The sequence below is a fragment of the Onychomys torridus genome, chromosome 19, assembly GCF_903995425.1.
Source record: "Onychomys torridus chromosome 19, mOncTor1.1, whole genome shotgun sequence".
Classification (NCBI taxonomy): Eukaryota; Metazoa; Chordata; class Mammalia; order Rodentia; family Cricetidae; genus Onychomys; species Onychomys torridus.
The window spans coordinates 30,312,781-30,337,907 of record NC_050461.1 but is presented as its reverse complement, the minus strand read 5'-3'; the positions used below and the strand labels follow the sequence as shown (position 1 = coordinate 30,337,907).

General features: G+C 41.1%; 1 protein-coding gene across 2 annotated transcripts in view; it reads left to right on the top strand.

The window, feature by feature from the left end:
- Positions 1 to 25,127, top strand: part of Med23 (mediator complex subunit 23) — a 46,078-nt gene that overhangs the window by 4,724 nt on the left and 16,227 nt on the right. The window contains exons 5-18 of one of the 2 annotated variants that reach the window (XM_036168753.1): positions 9 to 120; positions 1,311 to 1,409; positions 3,111 to 3,212; positions 4,505 to 4,574; positions 5,984 to 6,096; positions 8,449 to 8,544; positions 9,120 to 9,137; positions 14,151 to 14,351; positions 17,784 to 17,927; positions 19,730 to 19,875; positions 20,365 to 20,610; positions 22,064 to 22,206; positions 23,806 to 23,980; positions 24,328 to 24,491. In XM_036168753.1, coding sequence (XP_036024646.1) covers positions 9 to 120; positions 1,311 to 1,409; positions 3,111 to 3,212; positions 4,505 to 4,574; positions 5,984 to 6,096; positions 8,449 to 8,544; positions 9,120 to 9,137; positions 14,151 to 14,351; positions 17,784 to 17,927; positions 19,730 to 19,875; positions 20,365 to 20,610; positions 22,064 to 22,206; positions 23,806 to 23,980; positions 24,328 to 24,491 — 1,829 coding nt within the window. The remainder of the gene's footprint in view (positions 1 to 8; positions 121 to 1,310; positions 1,410 to 3,110; positions 3,213 to 4,504; positions 4,575 to 5,983; positions 6,097 to 8,448; positions 8,545 to 9,119; positions 9,138 to 14,150; positions 14,352 to 17,783; positions 17,928 to 19,729; positions 19,876 to 20,364; positions 20,611 to 22,063; positions 22,207 to 23,805; positions 23,981 to 24,327; positions 24,492 to 25,127) is intronic. The other variant, XM_036168754.1, reaches the window with a different exon arrangement.

The following is a 25,127-nucleotide window of genomic DNA, read 5'->3' as shown; positions in this document are numbered from 1 at the left end:
TTCCTTAGGATGGTTTGTGAATCTTTGATAAACTCTGACACTCTTGAATGGGAAAGAACACAGCTTTGGGCCTTAACATTTAAGCTGGTTCGGAAAATTATTGGAGGAGTGGATTACAAGGTATTATTTCCTCGTGGTAAAGAGTGATGCTTTAAGACATGATTATTTTTTACAGTATGTGTATCTTATTTCATGTGAGAAACAAAGTAGAGAATATTCATAACTTGACTTTTGTGCATCTGTGCTGAATGGATTTAAAATTACTCTGTTTACAGTTTCTTTCCTCCCAACATTTTAAAGCATACACAGGACTAGTATGTTTTTATGACAAAATGGGAAGTCTCAAGGCAGAATCCATATTTGATGCCAGAAGTCTTTTATTGCTTGATGAAAAGAAGAACACAGAGGAGGGATTTGGGGACCGAAAACGCTACCCTGATCCGTTTAGAATTGTGTCCTTCCTTACCACGTGCCTTCAGGGTTCTGCTCCTGACCAGAAGCAGCAGCGTTGTCTCTGTCTTTCACCGTCCAGCTCAGGAGCCTCAGCTGCAGCAATCATTCAACTTCTCCGGCTTTTGTTACTGTCCTTTGTCAAGGAGCTGCCGGGCATGGCCTTGTGCTTCATGTCTGTGTGTTCTTCACTCTGAAACGATCCAGTAACGGCCAAGTGGATAGTTACTGTGAAACTAGAGCGTACCCTAAATACCCTAAGATTAACCACAGATGACTTCTCAGATTCTTTTCTCTTTACTCAACTGAGTATTGCTACCCAGGTTTCCAGAGTGTTGTTCACATGCATCTCTGTTCATAGCAAAGCTGTGCTTTTTTTTTTTTTTTTTGGTTTTTCGAGACAGGGTTTCTCTGTGTAGCTTTGTACCTTTCCTGGAACTCACTTTGGAGACCAGGCTGGCCTTGAACTCACAGAAATCTGCCTGCCTCTGCCTCCCAAGTGCTGGGATTAAAGGCGTTCGCCACCACCGCCCAGCTAACTGTGCTTTTTTTTTTTTAACCTTTTAACAGTAGGAACCCTTCAGGTGTGCTGAGGGCCAGAAAAGATTGGCAGGGTATAGAAAGTCCCATTTTTATTAAGTGATTTTCATTTTCCATTACAAGATGTTCTGTGGAATTCTGTCCTATTATGGAGCATTATTCTGTTCTTCTCAGGTCCGTGTTAGGATTGTGCTACCTCTGATTTGAGAAATTTTAAAGTGTGACCTTGAACATACTCCTAAAACTTGGTTGTTTATCTCACACGGAGGACTTTTATTTACTGTTTGTTTGAACCCATGTCATCTTCTCTCTCACATTAGGGTGTTCGAGACCTCCTAAAAGTGATCTTGGAGAAAATCCTGACAATTCCGAATACAGTAAGCTCTGCTGTGGTCCAGCAGCTTCTGGCAGCCCGAGAGGTAATTGAAATGTCAAAAGGCCTGAAATCCCTTGGCATAGCCTCCCCTGTCTAGGTTTGCTTAGATGTGTGCTTTTCAAACCTGGCTGGAGCTGGGGAGACAGCTCAGTGGGAAATAAAGTTCAGATACCCAGTACCTCTATGTAAAGATGCCAGCCATGTGCCCCGTCCCCCATGTCTACAGCCCCATTGTTGTGGGACAGAGGTGGGCAGATCCCCAGAGCTTGCTGGTCTGCAAGCCTAGCAGAAAACAGCAGGGAGACACTGCTCATCTCTGGCCTCTGCATGCACAGGCGTAGGCAGGGGCAATTGTGCACTCGTGCACACAACTCACACAGCACTCACACAAGGAATGCAGTAGTTGTAGAACCTTCTCTTCCTTCTTCTGAAATGAAATCAGTTCTGCTTTTTTTTTTGTTTTGTTTTGTTTTGTTTTTTTTCGAGACAGGGTTTCTCTGTGTGGCTTTGCGCCTTTCCTGGAACTCACTTTGTAGACCAGGCTGGCCTCGAACTCACAGAGATCCGCCTGGCTCTGCCTCCCAAGTGCTGGGATTAAAGGCGTGTGCCACCATCTCAGTTCTGCTTTTGATCAGGTGCTCTGCCACACTGAGCTCCATCTTAGCCCACGTCAGTTTTGTTTTTGAAGATGCTGTTGTTTCATTGCTACTGCATTTCAAAGGGAAATTTAAAATTCCCATTTCTGCTACCTAGATATGATAGGAGTGCGGATGCTAAAGTATTTTAAACCATTATAAGACAGACAGTGGCCACTTGTATCTTTTATTTTTTTTAATTTTTAAAATTTATTTAACTTTATGTGCTTTGGTATGAATGTGTCAGATCCCCTGGAACTGGAGTTAGAGACAGTTGTGAGCTGCCATGTGGGTGCTGGGAATTGAACCCGGGTCCTCTGGGAGAGCAGCTAGTGCTCTTAACCGCTGAGCCACCTCTCCAGCCTCCTGCTTGTATCTTTTTAAACTACTCATAATACTTAAGGATTATTCTTCTGTTACTGCCTTGAATCTATGAATATTTAAAGCATTTTAAAGGTATTACTACCAACAATCCATTCTATTGTGAATTACCCTTCATTTTTATACGTGCTTTAAAGGAATTCCTCTGTTAATATTAAATTTTGAAATAATACTTCTGCTTTTTAAATTGAGTCTGTGTACATGTGTATACACATATACCTATGGAATGGTTAAGTCAAATAGTTTAGCAGATTTCACCTTCCAGTCTTTTGCCTTATTTTGTGAGGTACGGTATCCTGTAACCTGGACTGGCTCTGAACAAGTTTGCAGCTGAGGTGAAGATAGGCTTGAACTCCTGATTCTCCTGTCTCCACTTCCCAAGGGTCGGAATTTTAGACGTGCTTCCCTTACATTCTCTTTTCCTGATCAAGCATTTATGATCTACCTAGCGATTTCAAGGAGATGATACGTGTCCTTGACTAACACGTGACTAGCTGAAGTCAGGCTGTCTGGCAGACCTCTTGAGTTTGTCCGCCTGTCCAGTTACCAGAAGTGCCTTTGCATCAGCATTCTGCAGGTGCACGCAGACGGGGGTGCTTTACCAGCTGAGCTGTCTTCCCAGCGCTGTGTGCTAACCTTCAAAGGCTTTTTTGTTGTTGCTGGTGTCGTATTAAAGGTCTTACGTGTGAGGCTAGTCAAGAATAATGTCACCTTTTTATATCTTTCAGGTTATAGCTTATATCTTGGAACGAAATGCCTGCCTATTACCAGCCTATTTTGCAGTCACGGAGATCAGGAAACTTTATCCTGAGGGAAAACTTCCACACTGGGTAAATTCTGTATTTTCTAAAACTTTAAATTCTTACCAAAATTTTATCAAATCTATATTAATTGTATTATTTGTATGTATATATGTACTCGTGTGTGTGTGTGTGTGTGTGTGTGTGTGTGTGTGTGTGTGTGTGTGTGTGTGTATGTATGTATGTATTAGTGTCTTAGTTAGGGTTCCTATTGGTGTGATGAAACACCATGATCAAAGCAACTTGGGAGGAAAGGGTTTATTAGGCTTACACTTTAGCATTGCTGTTCATCACTGAAGGAAGCCAGGACAGGAACTCAAACAAGGCAGGAACCTGGAGCAGGAGCTGATACAGAGGCCATGGAGAGGTGCTGCCTACTGTTTTCCTTGCCCATGGCTTGCTCAGCCTGCTTTCTTTTAGAACCCCAGTCCACCAGCCTAGGGATGGCCCCGCCACAACCTAATCTTATGGAGGCATTGTCTCAATTGGGGTTCCCTCCTCTCAGACAACTCTAGTCTGTGTTAAGTTGACATAAAATTAGCAGGTGTAATTGTACGTCTGCGCACGTGCTGCACCATGAGTGTGGAGTCAGGACAGCTTTGGGAGTTGGTTTCCTCCTCTGTCAGGGGATCCAGTATTCAAACTTAGGTTGTCAGGTGTGCACAGCAGGTAGTTTGCCTGCTGAGCTAGCTGTCTCACCTCACTGGCCCCTTTGAAAGATAATGATTTATGTCTCCGAGCGAACACAGAAAGCAAGGACAACCCCAGAGTGGGAGGGCTCCAAAGGAGGAATAGTGCCGCATGCACATCTTCAGATGCTTGCTCTATCCTCAGACAGTTCGTGTTTCTAAACACTTACTACGTGTGTGTGTGTGTGTGTGTGTGTGTGTGTGTGTGTGTGTGTGTGTGGACTGTGTACGCCTTGCACGTGGCTAACTTGCACAAGTCACTTTTCTACCTGTGTGTCCCGGGGTCATACCCATGCCATCAGCCTTGATGTTAAGCATCTTGACTTGTTGAGCCATATCACTGGTCCAATAAATGTATTTTTAGCATAATATATTTGTTTCATATCTCTATTAACCCATTGAGACAGTTTATGTGCTTAAAACATACACAGCTTCCTCGACTAGGTAGGGAGGTAGTGGCTTGGCTTGGTTTAACTTGGGGACACACGGAGTGACACGTGTCTGGAGGAAAAACTGAACTAGTCTTTGCGTAATTATGCTGTACCAAGCTTGTACTAATTCTTTATTCTTCAATAGATAATCACTCTGTGCTGGGCAATCATAGTATTTTTATATTGATTTGTTTTCTTTTAGATACTAGGAAACTTGGTATCAGACTTTGTGGACACCTTCAGGCCCACAGCAAGGATAAACTCCATTTGCGGTAAGATTACAATTTAAAGTACACTTAGTATGTTAATGATACCTGATCTTTAGTGACTGTGAGTCTGTTGGACAGAGCTGAAGGATGGCCTCCTGTGAATGGCTTGCCACTTGGTCACACTCACAGGAACCGGTGATAATATTTGTTTTCAGGTGCTTCGGATAAGACAAAAGACAGAAATCATAGAATGCTGTAACTTTCACATAAGACCATTCTAGAAGTTTGTTACCTCGTAAATAGGAACACTTTCTGTTTTGTGTATTTTAATTAGCTTGACGTAAGTTTTATTGTATTTTATTTTTGGATTTTTAAGACAAGGTCTATATAACCCACACTGGCCTCAAACTATGTAGGCAAGGATGGCCTTGAACATCTGATTCTCCTGTTTCCACCTCAATGCTAGGATTACAGACATGCTGCCATACAGTTTATGTGGTTGTGGGGATGGAGCCCAGGGTTTCATTTCTGCTGAACAGTCACTACCTGGGCTATTTCTCTAGCCCCGGAAGTGCTTCTTAAGCTCTAGACAACTGGAAATGGCGGCAGGCTTGTTCTGCTGTGGCCATAAATAACATTGGGAATACCAGACTCTTCCAGCCTGTTGTGATTCACACCTCAGCTCTTCGTTGGATATTTTATCGATCATCTTTGCAATGCCCACATATATTGCCAAATTTTTTCTAGAAATTATGGTAACCACATAACTGTCTGGGAAACAGACTTTTTTTTTTTTAATGATCAGATATTGAGCATTTCTTACAAGTCAGTGCAGTGTTAGTCACTGGGAATATAAAAATAAACTATGGGGTTGGGGATTTAGCTCAGTGGTAGAGTGCTTGCCTAGCAAGTGCAAGGCCCTGGGTTCGATCCTCAGCTCAAAAAAAAATGGTAAAAATAAACTAGATAAATTCTAGACAGAAAATTCTGAACTCTAGTTTTTATAACTGATTGAATATTAATATCATTAAATGAATTGCAGAAGTGAAACAGATCTTAAGAAAGGTGATGTTGAGTTCACTTCAGATAGTTTGAGCTTGGAGTGTCTCTGGTATCTACGTGACAGTGTTGTTTAGCGTTAGCCCTAGAGAAGAGATCTCAAGCTCTATCCGTACAGTTCCATCTCATGAGCATCGGAAGCTTTGTGCTGCGTTCATTCGGTAGCAGCTTTGCTGCCCGACTGCAGAGGTGGCTGTGCACCATTACAGCTTTGCAAGAGCAGATGGCCAGCTCTCTTTGGCTCTGCACTTTGCTGGTCTCTGCCTTAGACTCTTAAACAAAATGCAACAGTTGTGAACTTGGAAGCCTTGTACAAATGGATTGTCCAGTCATCTGAAAGTATTAAGGAGGTGTGAAGAACCTGGCATTGCCTCGGTCAGATTTACATAGAAATACTCTTGTAACGCACACAGGCCGATGCAGTCTTCTGCCCGTTGTGAACAACTCAGGAGCCATCTGTAACTCCTGGAAACTGGACCCTGCAACTCTTCGCTTTCCTTTGAAAGGACTTTTGCCGTATGATAAGGTGTGTATTAAATCCAGTGTGACCTTTGGCCACTTAGAGTGGCCATCCCATATTGTCAGTGTCAGATGCCAGATGCCTTGTAACAGTCCGGGAAAGTCAATCTTTTAAAGAAAGATAGCTTCTGGCTCACTCTAGTCTAGTGTGTGTTTTGGTGTTGTCTTTGGTTTCAGGTTTGCTAAGCTCTTGCTGTGTAGCCTTGGCTGGCCTGGGACTCTGTGCAGTAGTCTGGCCTTAAACTTGCAACGGCCCCCTTGCCTTTGCCTGCCAGTGCTGCGATGGCAGCTGTGTGGTGCCACATCTGGCTGTGGGTGTTATGTCATTCTATGACCCGGATATACTCTGTGGTTTGTCAATTTGCCCTAGTGGTACTTAGGATACAGAAAACTCTCCTTAAGTAGGGTTCTTGTCCAAGGCTCTACGTTTAAAGAAATCAAAGACTCAGTATTTGAACTTAGGACCTGTACACATTACTATTGGTCTTTTGGCATCTACCCTTTTCAAATTTGGCAGTGGTTGACTTGAGATTGTTTGATAACTGTATCCATCGTCTTTGGTCAGATTTCTAAGCAGAAGATTCTTTTCTACAGCGATTTTTATGACAAATATGACTGTCTGAAGTCATGTTTCCAAGTTTAATACCAAAGCAAAGCAGGTGTGTTTTTGGAATCACTGGGGTTTTCCTGTTAAGAAAGAGCAGTCCCCCTAACTGCATTAATGAGCAGTCTTGCAGATTTCCCTGGCTCTGTAGTCAAGTTGTCCTTAGAACTATATCCACAAAGCCGGCTGTTGTGGCTCAAGTCTGTGACACCAGAACTTGTAAGGATGAGGCAAGAGGACACTATGAGGTCTGGCCATGCTGGACTTCATAGTAAGTTCCAGACCAGAGTGATACCCTGAGTTCCAGACCAGAGTTCATAAACAAAGCAAAACCAAGTAAACAAAAATGACCTGTGTCTACAAACCAACCCTTACTGTAAACGTTTCTGTGTAAAACTGACTGGTTATTCTGTTTTAAAATGACCCGGAGAATCCTTTTTTTTTTTTTTTTTTTTTTTGAGATTTTTATTTTATGTATATGAGTGTACATGTATGTCCATATGCCACATGAGTGCAGTGCCTGTGGAGGTCCTAAGAGGGCATCAGAACTGGAGTTACAGGTGGTTGTGAGCTGCACTTTGGGCGCTAGGAATCAAACCCTGGTCCTCTGGAAGAGCAGCCATGCTCTTCAGCCAAGCTATCCCTCCAGCCTCACAAGGAAGCCTTTACAATGACTACTTGAGGGATGTGGATGTCTCCTATCACTTTGGCAGGTAAAGCATTAGTGAAGAAGGGAGAGCAAGCCAGTATGGAGATGCAGTGCACTGAGGGACGGGGACCATTTGCAGGGAAAAAATACTCATTAAATAGGCAATAACGGTTCTTCAGTTTTACCTCAAAATTCCACTAGTACAGTTTTTAAAAGCATATCTTAAAAATCAGTTCATAAATTGCCCCCCAATTCATTTCAGAATTCCATCTAAGAGATCTATAAAAAATACAGTCAAGCAACGATTATGCAGATAGTATTTGAAGTAAACTTCGCAGTGACTGTCAGAGTGGTGGCCGGAAGTAAAGATGATGCATGGCTGGACGACAGAGCCTTCTTATGTGTGTTTAATGAGTACTGCTGTAGCAGAGCTCGTGTATAAGTGCAGCTTCACCACCCAGGCATCAGCCTGCTCCTTTCCCAGAACTGTGGGTTTAAGTGCTAAGGTGTGACGGTCTTGCTAGAGACACAGGACCCAGCAGCTTATAGTGGACATACTCAAGCTGCCAGCTGATCATTTAGAAAAAGCCTAAACTCAGAAAAAGGTTCTGTTTTGGGGTGTACCTTCATACTAGTAATTGTATAGCCTGGATTTAGTTATAAAAAGTTGTATGCTTAGGTACACAGAAACTTCTGCAGAATTGTCAGTTTTGCACAGAAAGGAAGCAAAAATCTTAGTGATGCTTCATTATGTCTAAGAAATACCACCAAGGACAAAGCCTATCTAAATTGACAATATGAAATTGATGTTTTAAGTAGAGACTCTAAAACAGAAAACTGTAAATGTTTCTTTTTACAGGAAAAGGGGGAAATGAAAAGATCTGAATCTAGACTTTTAACCCTTAAAAAGCCTCACACAAGGCTTTCACCCTGGTTTTCAAATGAGAGGTGGGAACACATAACTAAATATAATTTTTTTCCCCTCTAGATTTCATATACTGGAAAGGTAACAAGTGCCTTAGAAGGTTTTACTTTTAATTCCAAATCATTTGAATTCACATTTGTTAATCTTGAAGCAGTAATTTCTTTTTTATTTCCCTTTAAAGGATCTGTTTGAACCACAGACTGCTTTGTTGAGATATGTATTGGAGCAGCCTTATTCCAGGGATATGGTCTGCAATATGCTAGGTTTAAATAAGCAGGTACTGTACTATGCTGGAAGCCAATCCCACCTGTAGATCTGCACTGTTCTTTTCTATTTTCTTTGCTGTAGTTAACTGAGCAAAACAGTTAAGAACTCTTTGATGATCTTTTCAGTAGATAGTTTATTCAACAGTGTTTTCTTCTGTCATTTATATATTGCATTAAGAATGTTTAAATTTGAAGGGAGGTATTTTTAAAATTGGTTTGTTTTGCATTGCTTTTTTTCTATAAGGCCAGTTTCAAGTTACCTTTTGCCAGAGAAACCTACACATGACTTAACCATATTTTTTTTTTTACCTTTTTGTTGTTGTTGGGGTGTCTTTTTATAACCCTTGATATCTTCAGAGTGGCCGCCTTGCTGACTTTTTTTCTTTCTTTCTCTTTTTTTTCTTTTCTTTTTTTTTTTTTTTTTGATGTGTGTTTGTTTGGTTTTGGTGGTTTGACATGTGGGCGGGTTTGTGCTGACTCTGGGTTTCTTGAGGCTGGCCTCATAGTCACTGTTTTGTCTTTTCTTTTTTCCTTCCTTTATTTTTGTTCTGTCCTGTCTTGTCCTGCCCATCCTCCAATGCTCTAGACCTTGAACATTGCTCAGGTATGTTCACAACCTTACTGTTGTATTGTGACTAACGATACGCTGGCCGCTTTGTAGCCACTGATTCATTTAGACAATACGTGTATGGTCGGGGCTTGAAATTGGCGGGACCATGCTGAGACCAAGGCCACTGAAAAACCTTCTTGGGATGTGAGAGTTCTTTTTGGTGGATGGTTTTTGTTTTTGTTTTTGGTGTTTTTTGTTTTTTTTAAATATATATTTTTTTGGTTTCTTGTTTTTTAAGAAAGAGACAACACTTGGCACTCAGTAAAACCTGTCACTTTTTGATGGGATTTTCCCCCCACTCCACTTTACTGTTTTCATTTGAGGGCTAAAGCTAGCCTGATGGAATTTTCAGAGTTGGAAAGATTGGTGGTAGCCTCATATCTTTCCAGACTTAAGAAAAACAAATAACAACAACAAAAATACTTGTGTTGATTTGCCTTAAAACCAAAACAATTTTAAAAAGGAAAGAAAAAAATTTTAATAGAGATATGTTGCTTTTAAAAGTTGGAGTGGTGAGCTTTAAACAAGGAAGGCTTTTTTGGAAATCTGGGGATTGACTAAGAAACGTCACACTCTTAGGTGGCCCCACACCTCTTGACAGACACCCTTCTTTGTCAGCCCTTCTCTTAGAGCGGGCTCCTCAGTTGAAGCCCACATGTGGCAGGAGAACACCGCAATGGCTGCAATTGACAAGCCGAACTTTTATGCAGTCCCAAGTCTATTCCAGGACTTTGTACCTTTGAGATTTTAAAAAATAGTGGTTCCAATTATTTTTGTTAATAATTTTTGAGCCCAGCATATTAAAATAGAGCAACTTTTTGGTTGTCAAAGGACGCTCTTGCCTAGGCTCTGTAAAGTAGCGTTGCTGTTTGCAATACCATAGTGAAGGTTGTATCAGTGCTTCCATTGATAAAGCCCTATTTTTACGGACATACGGCTTGGCCATGAAACTTGCTCAGTGTTGAAACTGCATGCCAAACTCACGCCAGTAGTAGCTCCTTCTTTATTATTTTCAGTTGGTTTTTCTTCAAAACAATTTACCAAGTTTCCTTGTTTGGAAGAGCCTTTGTACATGTGAAACTGAAACTCCTTGACCACTAAAGTAGCTGACAGTCACCTCCTATAATCTGTCACATTAACATTTTAAATACCAAGTCATTAACTCCAATCCACTTTCACCTGTGCTAGAGGTAAGTATTAGCTAACTTTGCAAGAATGCTTCACACTTTGTCTTAAAACTAATTTTTCAGTGAAAGTTAAGTCATACTTGACTCAATTTTTTTATAATACGGTGGCTAAATGTCATTCAAGCTGCAAATACATCCCCCATATATCTTCGGCTATCTGTGGCTTCCCTGCCTCCTTTGGGGAAAGGAGGCAGCTGGCCTCCAAATAGAAATTGACAGAATAATTCCAAGAAGAGTATTTACGATCTGATCATTTTAATAAAAAGTTTCAACCTATAAAAAGTTTATGACTAAGACATAAATCCATAAAAAATAAAGTTTATAATGGAAATGCTGACAGAACATTATTAGTTTTGGTCCCACCATAGTGTAAACATTGTCAAAAATTCACAAATCATCAGTAATTGTTGTCATAGGCAGCTCTGTAGTGAGAGGGTCTACAGATGCAAGATAATATGCTGAAGTACCTTGGCATATTATTTTACATATGGAAAGTAGGGTATAAAAGAGAACATGCAGGATAAATCCATATGAATAAAAATGATCAAGTCATCTAATTGCATCTTTTATCATTACAGAACTATATACCCTGTGCTGTACTTTCTTGTCCTTTCTCTAACAATGCAATAATTAAAGCTTGAAGACTTTATGGCCTGTCCATATTGCATTTTCCAGTAGGAATTGGGCTATGGTTAATCCTAAAATTGGTCACAGACAGGTCATAAATAGCCCAGTTCCACAGCCACAGCAAGGTAGAATGTTGAGCTCAAACACTGGAAAAAAGAAATGTTGTGTTCTGTGTTTTCAGCAGAGTTTCTAATTTCTTACAATTAAAAGCATCACAAATCACTTAGACTTCTTAAGCTTTTGTATGCTGTGTATAGGCTCTGGCTACCATCTCTCTGAAATGCCTCTGGAAGCTATTTACTAACATAGGGATCTCGTTCTGATTGGCAGCCTCCTTGGTTAAAGTAGGGGATTAATAGACAAGAGAGATTTACTCCTCCCAACTTGCTCTGAATAGACAGTATTAAAATTGATACAAATTTCTATTAGCTTGAGCCCTTATAAGTAAAATTTCTGAAATTTTTAATGCAAAGGGGAGCTGTTATGTAAAAAGCGTCACCTGCCTCTCAGTAGTGAGTGTGAGTGAATGCTGAAAAGCAGTATCATTTACCAGTTGTCCTAGTGGTGGGAAGGAAGCAGGGCAGGCTAGGGTTAAGGGTTAAAGTGGGGTCTAGTACAGTTTGAATTATTGTGTAGAAAATTAATTTTAAAATGCCAAATTTGGATATTCTCATTGCTAAAAACAGGTTTAAAATAAATATACATACAGATACACCATAAACTAAAAATTCAACATTTATGCCAGTCTAGCGATTTATAGATAAAATTGTTAAAGCTTTGAAGTGTTCACTTAGTCCATTTTAGGGGACAATCTGAAGTGTGATGAAGACTTTGTTTGAATGTACCTGTTCTATAGTGACTGAAAACTAAACAAACTACTTGTGGTGTCACACCTCTAATCCCAATGCTCAGGAGGCAGAGGCAGGAAGATTGACTCAAGTCTGAGTCAGCCTGGCCTTCATAGTGAGTGCCAGGTCAGCTAGAGCTGTAGCAACACCTTGGCTTACACACACACACACACACACACACACACACACACACACACACACACAGAGCAGAAATAAAGCATATATGCTTAGGTACCTTAGGCTGACCTGGAACCCTCTGATACAGCGGGCTGCCTTTACAACATGCATGTAGCCCTGCCCTGGTGTCAGCCGGACTGCTCTGCCTCCTGAGTGCTAGCCTGTCACAGAGGTTACTGAAAAGTAGAAGGACAGGTCATTTTATATCTCAGGCCTTTGGTACTGCCAAACTGGTAAATAAAGCAATGTGCTCAATTCACCTTTATGTTTAGTTTTAAGGAAAGTACCTGGCTTTATCTAAAATAATTAATCCAATACATAGTTTGCTTCCATCAGATGCCAAGGCCTGAGGTAGCAGAGTGATCCCTGGTGTATTCGATTCTTACTGAAAAGCTGGGGTGTGAACAAGAGACATGGCATATGCCGAAAGACATCAGCTTTAACAGAATTTCCAGTTGCTTTTAGTTTGTCCAAATTCTAATATTTTTGGCATCTCTCTTTAAACCATTAACCATGTGACCATCACAACATGGCCAAAAACTTGTAGGTAAACATCTAGTCTTTAAACAAAAACAAATAGCTAATACAAGGAAGGGGAACTCCAAAGTGGCTCAGGTGCTGAACGATAATTTTATTTAGTTTGTTCTTTTTTCCTGAAGTAGACTGATGGAAGACCATGGATGGAGGAATAGTTGAAAAATTGGCTAGTCTCCAAAGTAGAAGCAAATTCTCATCACTAGTAAAAAAAATTCCTACTGGAAATCCTGGCTTTCCTTCTTTTCACAAATTTTTCTGACTCTTGTATACTTCGAATGACTCGTTCTAAACTGTGTTGTCTGGCACATCTCCTAGGTTGTCGGTGGTTGGCAGAACTAGTGAATTTCAAGCCCTGTACACAGTAGTTGCATGCTGACTTGAGAACTAGTCTGTAGTGATGTCTGTTGCACTTTGCTCTGCTTCATACTGATAACTACATTTGGAGGAGGAGTACTGGAGTCTCAATTGGTGGTGTTTCTATTGCTCTCTGTCAACCTGTAACGTGGTGGAACTGTGATCATGGCCTTGTGTTTCTGGAAAAACATAAGACGAACCGACCATTGGCGCTTACTGTTCTGGGTAGATGTTTGCTTTATCTGCATGCATCGAGAAAGTGCAGCTGTATTGGAGCTTTACAAATGTGGAGCTGGCAAAGCATGCAAAGGGGTGCAGTGGATTGTTCTGTCTCTCCAAATTTGTCCCCATTTTGCATTTTTCTATAAATTCAAGAAATCATATCCCTTTTTCATGGCAAAAGACATCGATAATTAAATCTAAAGTATAGGGAAAATCATCTATGTTTTAGTAATTGTGTTCATTAGAAAGGCTTCCAACTGCCTGCCACTACATAATACAGCATTTAAAACGGAAAAAAAAATGAAGAAAAATGAAGTTGCTTCTAAAACATGACTTCATTCTGGTAAAAGTACATTTTAAATCACTCTTAAAAGCACAAATCTTTTTGCCTCTAGAAAGGGAAGTTGCATTTTCATTGTTAGTGTTTAAATCAACTCTTTTTCTTGTTTTAGATTTTAAAATGATCTAATTGAAAATTAAAGCTGCATTATGTTTGGCCTTCAAAGAAGGGAAGAGCAGAGGGTAACTCAGAGATCAGTTTCTTTTTGGTTATGGAAGTTTCCATTCCAAAATCAGGATTATTGCTACACATAGAAGAACAGACATTCTGATTGCTGGTTTACGTTTGTAAGAGATGGAACTGTGAACATGGAGCGGTCACTTTAAAACCCACAGGTTTACATGTTGCTTCATTTGCTTTTTCTAAATATTTCCTCTCTGGAAATTTAGGCCTTTCATTTTTCGAGTTAGATTGCAAAAATGATGGCATCTCCCTGTCATGTCCACTGTAACTGCTTTGATTGCCTTTTGTCAGATTGAAACAATTCTGTAGTCAAAATCAAAATTAATTGGCAGCAGGAGACATGGAAGTGTTTTTCATGAAACTCATCGTGTGGTAACATGACATGATGCAGCTTTAATAGACTAGATCTAGCCTTAACTTCAACTCCATCCCATGCTTCTCAGCCTCTTGTCACAATTAATGCCCATTAACTAGTGACGTCGGAACTAACCAGGAGGCTTTTGGAATACTGTATTCAATCTCTGCCCTACAGCACAAGCAGCGCTGCCCTGTGCTGGAGGACCAGTTGGTGGACCTGGTGGTGTATGCCATGGAGAGGTCTGAGACCGAGGAGAAGTTTGACGATGGGGGAACAAGCCAGCTCCTGTGGCAGCATCTCTCCAGTCAGCTCATTTTCTTTGTGCTTTTCCAGTTTGCCAGTTTCCCACACATGGTCCTTTCTCTTCATCAGAAGGTATGTACCAAAGTGCACTTTGCTCAGAGCCACGCTGCCTGCTGCTGATGGGCATGGCTTAGACTGCTTTGAGCACTGCCACTATCCTGGGTTCAGAGGGCACAGAAGTCAGGGCCCTCATTTTCGTTTTGTTTAGCTTGTCCCCCCCCCCCTTTTTTAAAGGTGGGGTTTTTTTACATGTTGCCTGACTGGTCTGGAACTCATTGTGTAGACCAGATTGCTCTGAAACTCACCTGCCTCTGGCTCCCACATGCTTTGATAAAGGCGTGTATTTCTATGCCTGGTTTCTGTTTAGAACTTTGATGGTTTCTTTTCAGTTTTCTTTCTAATTATAAAAACTGAATGAATTTGTCATTCATTCTATGTAGTCACAATGCCAGGACCACATAATACAAAATGAAAAGACACTGCAGTACCATCTAGGAGTCTTACAATAGAGGAGAATATATATATATATATATGAGCAACTTTATTATAGTAGTTGTTACCATGTGTCCTAATTAGGTGCCTGTTGCTGTGATAAAACACCATGACGAAAAGCAACTCAGGAAGGAGAGGGTTCTTTCATCTTACAGTTATTTCATCTAACACAAAGAGGGGAACTCAAGTCAGGAAACTGGAGCTAGAAACTGATGCAGAGGCCATGGATGTATAAAACTTGCAGGTTTGCTTCCCATGGCTTTCTCGGCCTGTTTTCTTACACAACTGAGGACCATTTGCCCAGGGTTCTGCCTCCATATCAATCATTAATCAAGACAATGTCGCACAGTTAGCTACAGGCATTTTATCAAATGATAGAGGCACTTTGTCAGTTGAAAGTCTCCCTTCCCAGATGACCCTGGCTTGTGTCAAATTGACAACAACAACAACAACAACAACAACAACAAACCAGCCAGTGCACTATGGAAGCATGTTTCCCTACAGTGTGAGTGCAAGTCCCTAAATGAAGAGCTCAGAACTAGCTTTATCAGAGATTTTTAAGCTAATACTTCAAAGATGAATACAAGTTTCCCAAGAGAAAAACAAAGTACTTTCCTTACCCACACTATTTGGAAAGATAGGAAGTTGTATGAAGACTGGAAAGAAACTATGTTCAGGATGATGGGAGGAGGAGGGCGGGGAAGCAGACAGGCACAGACAGCTTCATGTGGCCACACAGCTTAGGTTTTCTTTTGGCAGCCGTGAAGAGTGAGCGCGATGGCAGAATCACGTTGGAATAAGGACTGCTAATGGCAGTCTGGAGTAAGTTTAGAGTGTAGAGCCAGGTATGACCAAAACAGTAAGAGATACCGCAGTGCGTTGGGTGGAGGGTGTTGAAGGTCTGCACCAGTGTAGAGGAAGAACCAGAGCCTAGATAAGATAAGCTGAGTAGTGTAGAGCTGGGGTACTGGCAGGTACCCCAGGGTTTAACAGGGAGCTAGCACTGATCGCTTGCTCACCGCTTTCTACCTGGTCATGAGCAGAAGGACAGGACAGTGAGTTCAGAACGGGAAGACGTGGAAAAGTAAGTGTAGGACAAGTGGTTGTCGCTGTAAGATTTTAGGTGCATTGAGTGCAAATAAAGACTCAGTACACCCATAGCATCACTATAGTGTGAGTTCTTTTATACACACGCACATACACACACTGTTTAAATTTGTCCTTTGATTTTATATATACATATAGTACGTTCTGTTTCTTCTCCACCCCACCCTCTTGTATTGCCCTCCTACTTGAGGTAAGCCAGAGTCAGTGCAGTGTGTGTGTGTGTGTGTGTGTGTGTGTGTGTGTGTGTGTGTGTCCTCTGATCTTCAGAGCTGGGTTTCATAAGGTATGGCAGTGTGCAGTGAAGCTGGGGATTCCAGGAACCCTAACTTAACAAGCTAGGGTGTGTTGGTGGATCACGTCCTCTAGCTTCCCTGGTCTGGAAGATCATGTAGCAGTAGAAGTGTGTGTGTGTCGGTGGGGGGAGTCATTCATTTCTGTCTTTGTTAGCCAAGGTATACTCAGGAGAAAGGAAGTTAAAGCATAGCACACAGCATACATACAGACAGACAGACAGCATAGCACACAGCATACATACATACAGACAGACAGCATAGCACACAGCATACAGACAGACAGACAGACAGCATAGCACACAGCATACAGACAGACAGACAGACAGCATAGCACACAGTGTGCATAGATACAGCAAAGCACCTAAGATGCACACAAACAGCTTAAGAGGTCCAGAGACTTCTTTCTACCTTTCGTGGTTGCAGTGAGTACCCTGAGCATCAGTTTTTCTCTGGAGACAGGAGGTAGGGATCTCTTATCTGTCTGGGCCTCATAGCAGTAGTGTGCACGTGGGTGGGAGGTCCAGCGGCCTCCTACTCGCCAGGGTCCGTTGTTGGCAGGGCTGAGGAAGTGTGCAGCAGTAGAAGGTCCAGGGGCACAGGAGGATGGTCCTGAGTCCTTACCTGTCTGTGTTAGGTACTGATGGGGGGGGGGGGGCATACGCATCAGAACAGAGTGTCTGCAGACCCTTCACCCACATGATCTGAGCACTGGCTGGATGATAGAGGTGTGCACCAGGGCAGCATGGACTATTCGCTAGAGAATAGAGAATTCTAACAGAAAGTTGAAATTCTTTGAGCTGCTATACCCCTTTACAACCCCAGAAGTTTCTATTAGAATCTACTGTAAATGAGGAGACTTGTTTTAACTAGCTCTTAAGGGATTTTAAGTTAAAAGTCATTTTGGTAAAGTATTTGTGTTTTGATGAGGTTTTTTTTTTTTAAATAAAAATTACATAATATTGATCTTTATTCTCATGTATACATGATCAACTTAATTATGTCCTAAAACTGGTTTTTTTTTAAATGTGTGGTTTAAAGGAGCAGGAAGAAACACATGTAATTTAGCAGGCTGTGCATTTATGTCCTGAATTGAGACTAAGTCATTAGTAGGCACCAAAGTTAGATAGTGACTTTCTGAGAACAGAAACCAGGTTGGTCACCTTTGCACATCAGTGAGTGTGACTGTCCTTTCAATAAGGAACTTAGAGGGAAGGGAGGTTTGTTTGACCTCACAATTTTCGAGGTTTCTATCCATGGTAGTTTAGCCAAGATGCTTTTGGGCTGTGGTGAGACAGTGCATCCTGGTGAGGGAACGTGTGACTGAAGACATGTGTTTACCTCAGAACAGCCAGGAAGCAAAGAGAGAAGAAGGGACCATTGTCCAAATAGCCCTACAGTGATGTGCCCCCAGTGATACAACTTCTCCCCTAGCCCTGCTTCCTAAGCACGCCACAGCAGCTGCGAGCCAGCCTTCAGAGTATGTGTGCCTTTGGGGGTCACGTGAGATCTAGATTGTGACATCCAGGTGCTCTGTTAAAAACAAGCCACAGCTTTCTACATCCACATCTTTAGTAGCTGTGTGTACATTTGTACTTTAACATTTTTTTTACAGTTAGCAGGGCGAGGACTGATTAAAGGCAGAGACCATCTGATGTGGGTTCTGCTCCAGTTCATCTCCGGAAGTATTCAGAAAAACGCACTTGCTGATTTTCTTCCTGTCATGAAGCTCTTTGACCTGCTGTATCCAGAAAAGGAAGTAAGTTTAACAGAGAGGTCAAGCTTATCTGATTTATGTGCATTTTGTGGAAGAGGACCAAATCACAGAGACTTTATTTCCTAGGCTGAGGCTAGGCTTGTTGGTAGTCTGGGCAGTCTCTTAACATTTCTTTTCTTGTATGTAAAATAAAGAAGCTTAACAAGGTTATTTCTAACATCTGTCCTAAATCACAATTGATATCTAGTGTAGAAAATTCTTCCTACACATTCTAAGTAGCTGTATTGTTTTAAAGTGCCATAATGTTCTTTTAATTTGATAGTAAGTGTGTGTTAGTATCTAGTTTTTGTTTGTCAGCTAGGTCTCAGGGTTCCCTGACCTAGTTTTCTGTTAAAGTGCTTGAGGAAGGCATGATTTATTTTGATGGTTGTCATTTTCTAGAAGCACTTAATGGAAACTTTAGAATAAACAGAGCAGTAACGTTCATGAACCTATCTAGGGAAGCTGCTGTTTCATCCTGCCTCTTTATTTTATCATTTTTGTTGTTGTTAATGCTGGGTAATTTTAGTTTTAAAGCAGATTCCAGCTGTCTATATTATTTTCAATATCCAGCATATTTTTGTTTTCTTTGGTTTTTGGTTTGTTTGTTGAGTTAGAGTCTCACTATATAATCTGGATCTTGCTGTGTTCTCCAGGCAGTCCTCAACTTCAGGATTCTCATATTTTCCTAGTGTTTCATTGTTTTCAAGATTTTATTTTATTTTTTTAATTACGTGTTTCTGGGGGCCAGGGGAGTTGTGTACATAAGAATGCAGGTAACTGCAGAAGCCCTAAGAAAGGTTTCTTTCTTCACATTCAGATCCCCTGGAGCTGAATCTAGGTGGTTTTGAGCTGCCAGTGTGGGTGCTAGGAACCCAACTTAACAGGCCCTCTTCGTGAGCAGAAAGCACCCAGTCTCTGAACCATCTCTTCTGTCCTTACCCCCTCTTTTAATCTTCAAAAAGATTACATTTCTATCTTTGTTGGGGGAGAGGGGCACACTGCATGCCACACTCACATGTGGAAGTTTGGGACAGTCTGTTTGAATCAGTTCTCTCCTACTGTGCGGATCTCAGGGATCAGCTCAGGTTTGCAGGTCTGGTGGCTGGTGTCTACTGACGGAGCCATCTTTTTGATGGTTGTTGACATTGTGTATTTGTTTGTCGTATTGTGAGCTAGTGTCTTCGTGTAGCTCAGGCTACATGTAGTCAAACACTTGCTCTGCCTGCTCATCCATGTGAGTGCTGGGATTGCAGGATTTTGTGACTATGTTCATCTTTTTTTATATCTTGGAAAATATTCTGTGTGGAGATTAAGAGATTGAGTAATGGGGTCCAAATTTTTCCATAAAGAAGTAATCAGTGTTGGAGGAGTAAGTGCTTTACCTGACTGTACAATGTGTACATTATGTGATACCACATTAATATGTACAGTTGTGTGTTTTTATGTGTGTTAAAAATTAAAACATTTGCGAAATTTTATTTTTGATATATTTATATAATTTGTTATGATTTGGGTGTTTTAATACTTCAAAATTAAACTTTAAGTGATTTTTGTTTAGTAGTTCTGTGATAGGGAAAGCTTGGCTAAGCATCTTTTATTTTTTGTTGACTAGTAGAAACATGCCAACTAGACCATCCTTTTAAAAATCTTACGCTGTAAGGTCTCCTTGTAACGGTGACTAGTCAGAGAGCCATTGGGGCTGAGCTGAGACAGGCGCTTTGAAGAGTTACACGGTAAGGGTTTCTAAGACGCATGCGAACGTTTAATTCTCACTCATATGGAAGCTAATCACCATTTTCCAGTGTATTCCAGTTCCTGACATTAACAAGCCCCAGTCAACGCATGCCTTTGCAATGACTTGCATTTGGATTCATCTTAATAGGAAAGCTCAAAACGACAACTCCAAGCTCCAGATCCCCATACCCCACTCCCTGAAGCTTCACCACGAGTAAGTCGTCTGTGCCTTGGACTTAATTTCCTTTGTTCACTGATAATGGCTTGGAGACCGCACTGATTTCAGTATTTCATAGGAGCCTGTACCGTACTCTGACCCAGGCTTCATTGGCTATTATTTTATGAAATACCCATGTCAATTTTCTCATAGTGAAACCAATAATAAAGGTGTATGCTATATTGAAGCACATAATAATTCTATTTTAATTTGTGAGTTATTTCTTCATCCTCTGAAACAGCCTAATATAGTGCATTATGCATAGTGTCTTGACAAATATCCATTAATTGTTAGCTTAGGATGAAGTTTCATCTGCAATAGTACCCAAACTTTAATCTGCAAAATCACTCTGTATCTCACTAGAAACTGTAGTGTCTGTAAGAATAAAGATAGGATTAATAACTGCATGTGACTGAAAATTTTAAAATGCAAAATAACTTCATGGATGTTATTTGTTTTTTCTATTTAATAAATGTGATATTTTAGGTTCCTACAGCAAAGTCTGAGAAATAAAAGTTTACAGATGAATGATTATAAGATTGCCCTGTTATGCAATGCATATTCCACAAATTCAGAGTGTTTTACACTCCCTATGGGAGCATTAGTAGAAACTATCTACGGCAATGGAATTATGAGAGTACCTCTCCCTGGAACAAGCTGCCTGGCTTCAGCGTCTATAACCCCCTTACCTATGAACCTCCTTGATTCGCTGACAGTTCATGCCAAGATGAGGTGTGTTCATTTTATTTATTTGATTCCATATTTGGGAGTTGATAAAAATCTGGTATTAACTTTTTTTTGTAATTGTAGATGTATATATGTACATATATGTGTATTGTCAATTCATTTAAGAAATAATTTCTTCACAAAAATGAGTGTTGTTAGCTACAGAAATTAGAGACTATACAGAGGAGCATGGAGCAGATAATGACCTTATGCTTTTCATAAGAGATGAGTGTGGAAAAACATTTTTCATCTTTTTTTCAATAAGTAAAATTATGAATTTATTATATGTGGTGTTCTCAAAAAATGTACTATTTATCTTATTTTTCCTACAATAAACACCTTTTCACATGATTTTTCCCCAAAACATTGGATTGCTACATTCAAGTTTCTTGCCACTCTATGTTGCTAGGTATTGAGGTTTTGGTAATGTCTTCTTATCAAGGAGATGTTGATGGATGTTGCCTTAATAACAATTGTACCATCTATAAGTACATTTGCTTTCAATTTTTTCTTAAACAATTTTCTGAAAGGAGAGTTGCTGAGTCCTGGAATTTAAAATGTTCAGTTTTTACCTTAAGTTATACACAGAGACACTTATAGAATTGTGTTTGTTTCTTGGAAACAAAAACGGAACAGAGACAGAAAAGCTTCTGTTGGCACTAGAGTTCAAGTACCCAGAGTACCCAGGCTGGGACTGTAGGGAAACCTGGCACAGCCTGGTCAGAAGCGGGTGTTAGTGCACACAGAAACGGGGTGTGTGGGGTCGAGCAAGACAGCTGTGGGGTTCATTTGAGCTGGCAGTCTAGCTGACATGGGTAGCAGAGTGGTTTTCAGTTGTTTTGTTTTTTTTTAAGACTAGACAATCTAGAAATTTCTGTTCTCTCAATTTTTAAGTATTGCTGTAAACCTAAGACAACACTGTATAGGCCAAAGAAAGCATGTCTGTATGTCAGCTCTACAGAAGCCTTGCTTTTTTCTCTGAAATGGTAAACATTGTGACAGACCGTATATTACTTTACTTACATATGTGACAAATTTGAGCAACGCCTTGCTAGAACCGAGCATTTAGGTCTTAGCAATAATTTTTAAATAATTTTGTGATAAATGTTTTTTTTATTCCTCACGATACTTAGTTACCTGTTTGATAGGAGAAACAGGCTAAAAGCACTCAAGCACATTCTTACGTCTTGTACGGGACAGTTGCTCTTCCCAGAGCAGAAGGGTCCCTGTGTGTATTGAAACTACTGCACCCCAATCCTTAAGCACATAGAGGAAACAGTTCATTTTCAGTAGTTCAGACCATCGTTACCAAGTGCCCTACACAGCTTAAACATGTTAAGTGAGCCAAGTCCATTAGAGCCATTTCATTTCAGATTTGTAAGTAAGTTGCCGCTGAGTAGAATACCTCCTATATTTATATAGACACAATTTTTCATTTTGTTCTTTTTTTCCTCCTCAGCCTTATTCACAGCATTGCAACCAGAGTGATAAAACTTGCTCATGCAAAATCCAGTGTCGCATTAGCTCCAGCTCTGGTGGAGACTTACAGTCGTTTACTGGTCTATATGGAAATAGAGTCTTTGGGCATCAAAGGATTTATCAGTAAGACAAACTTCGTTGCTGTTTCTAAAGGATGAACACATTCATTCATTCAAGGGGTTCTCTTCCAAGTGCTGAGGATGCAGCAGTGAGCAAGTCATTGACTCGAGGCCAGCCTGCTGAGGCAGGGGATAGACAGGGAGGAAAGATGTGCTGTGACGGGTGATGGGGGCCAGAGAGGAGAGCGGAAGGTGCCCAGCAGGCAAACTTCTTAATGTCTGTCAGCACGGCAGCTTGTTCTTACATAGCATGGCAGGAGATGGTAGTACGCTAGGTGCTGGGATGCACTGAGCAGGATAGGGTCCTCTCCTGTGCAGTGAATTCCTAGAGGCCATAGTGTTGGGGTGAGGTGAGTGCTAAGTCTGGCAGTGGGGAAGGAGAGTTTCCTAACTCTGCAGAAGACAGTGTTAGTGTTTAGCAATTCTAAGTAAGACATACTTTGTAACTGGAAACACTGATTCATTTCACAGATAGTATGAATTTTAACCATAGTAGCTCTTTCTTCCTTAGAAGTGAATCTAGTGTTCTTTGGATGGAAAAGAATGAACAGGGAAGGATGCTGGCTTTGTTGTTTGGGTCTAGTTTTTGGCTTTTTTGAGACAGTGTCTCCTACATAGTCCAGTCCAGGCTATGTAGGTGAGCCTGGCTCTGAACTCTTGATTCTTGCCTCTACCTCCCAAAGGCTAGAATTGCAGGGGCATGCAACCACACCTGGCCGGGTTTTTTGTTTTGTTTTGTTTAATATTAAAAATTGAATCTGGCCAGGCAGTGGTGGCACACACCTTTAATCCTAGCACTGGAGGCAGAGGCTGATGGATCTCTAGGTTCAGGGTCAGCCTGGTCTACACAGTGAGTTCTAGGATAGCCTGGGCTACAGAAACTGGGGCTCTGTTTGAGGTGTGCGAGTTGCAGTGGTATATACCTGTAGCCTCAGCTAAGGATGTTGAGGTGGGAGAATTACTTGGATGTAAGAGTTTGCCAGCCTAGGTAATGAAGCCCTTGGGTTTAATTGCCAGCACTATAAAAAGAGGAGAGAGGAATGAATTCATACTCAAAAAGTTGGAAACCATGACTGTAAAATACTGTAAAAGATAACTGAGAAGTGAGGCACTTGATGGACATCTGTGTTTTTGTTTGTTTGTCTCGTTGGTTGGTTTTGTTTTTTGTTTTGTTTTTGTTTTTGTTTTGTTTTGTTTTCGAGACAGGGTTTCTCTGTGTAGCTTTGAGCCTTTCCTGGAACTCACTCTGTAGCCCAGGCTGGCCTCGAACTCAAAGAGATTCACTTGCCTCTGCCTCCCGAGTACTGGGATTAAAGGTGTGCGCCACCACCGCCTGACTGTTTTGTTTTTTGTATGTGATTGTTTTCACTTTATTTTTCCATATTAACTTGAGCCTGACTTGTCAAACTCTAGAAAGGAAAGATAAATTCAATGTGTATTTAGGCTCTGGATTTTTTTACCTCTACGAGTAGCACTATGTATGTACTTCTGTGTATTGGTTTCTATAGTCATATTTTTGCATACATCCCGAGTGTGACATTCTTCAGATATACCCATGTATGTCTCTTTTAGTAACTGGTGCCTGGCATTCTTGTTCCTCTAGGTCAGCTCTTGCCTACTGTCTTCAAGTCCCACGCCTGGGGCATTCTGCACACCCTTCTGGAGATGTTCAGCTACCGCATGCACCACATCCAGCCTCACTACCGAGTTCAGCTCCTGAGCCATCTCCACACGCTGGCTGCGGTCGCGCAGACCAACCAGAACCAGCTCCACCTGTGGTGAGTGCTGCAGCCCGCCCTTCCTTGGCCTTAGTATGCTGAGGGTTGAACGGGAGATTTGGTCCTTCACCTTCCTTTTCTTAGTTGCTGTCAAATTAAAATTCTGTTTCTAAGATACTATAGTTCTGGCACAGGAGTGGAATGCAAGTCTTTAATAGAAATTGGATTTAATGTGCTTTAAGTCATGGTTAAAGTGCTATTTAATTTGTCTAGGAGGTTTTCATCTAGTATAAGCTATCTCTTGTCAAATGTGTAAAGAGGTCAGCTGCTTCTCATTGTTTTTACGTTTTAAATAACTCTAAAGTTGGCTCTAAGGGCACAAATCTGAACTGTGCTTTTCTGCTCAGTGTGGAGAGCACAGCGCTGAGGCTCATCACAGCACTGGGGAGCTCGGAGGTCCAGCCGCAGTTTACACGTTTCCTCAGTGATCCCAAAACGGTGCTGTCCGCAGAGTCTGAAGAACTGAATCGAGCCTTGATCCTGACCTTGGCCAGAGCGACCCATGTCACAGGTAAAGACCGTGTGAGCACCGTAGGGAGTGTGTGCTCAGGAGGCTCCAGTCCTGCTGGCTCCGTAAGAGCAGTTCCTAACAGAAGGAAGCTCATGGCACCATCATTCCAACGAACGGGTTTTTGTCTCATAACTGCTTTAAAAATAATTTGAAATTCCCAAAGATTTTCTTTTTATGGATTTCTATCTCTATATAAAGTCTATTAGTAATTAAAATGGAGAGATTTTAAAAAATTATGATTCATTTAAAAATAATGCAGCATGTGACATTAACATAAGTAACATTTATAAAAAAAAGTACTTTCTACAAAACTTAAGCGAGAAGTGGTGCTCTTGTTTTGGTTTTTCCTTGCCCTTCAGTGCCCTGTGTAAAGGAACAGAGGTGTCTTCTCCAGTCTGCTTCTGGTAGGATTTGTCTCCTGTAATGGCGATGGTGCTTGGTTAAAGTGAATTACAGAAGTATGGCCTCTGGCCAGCATGAGATTAGGGGGAAAGGGATATCTCAGTAGGCTTTCCAGATAATTGTGCATGCCATTTGTCTAGAGTTGGAAAGTTGCCTAAAGATGAGGCATAGTGTGAAATCTCAGTCCTGTCAGTGGACTTTTCTACTTCAATACACCATGATCCACTGACCTGT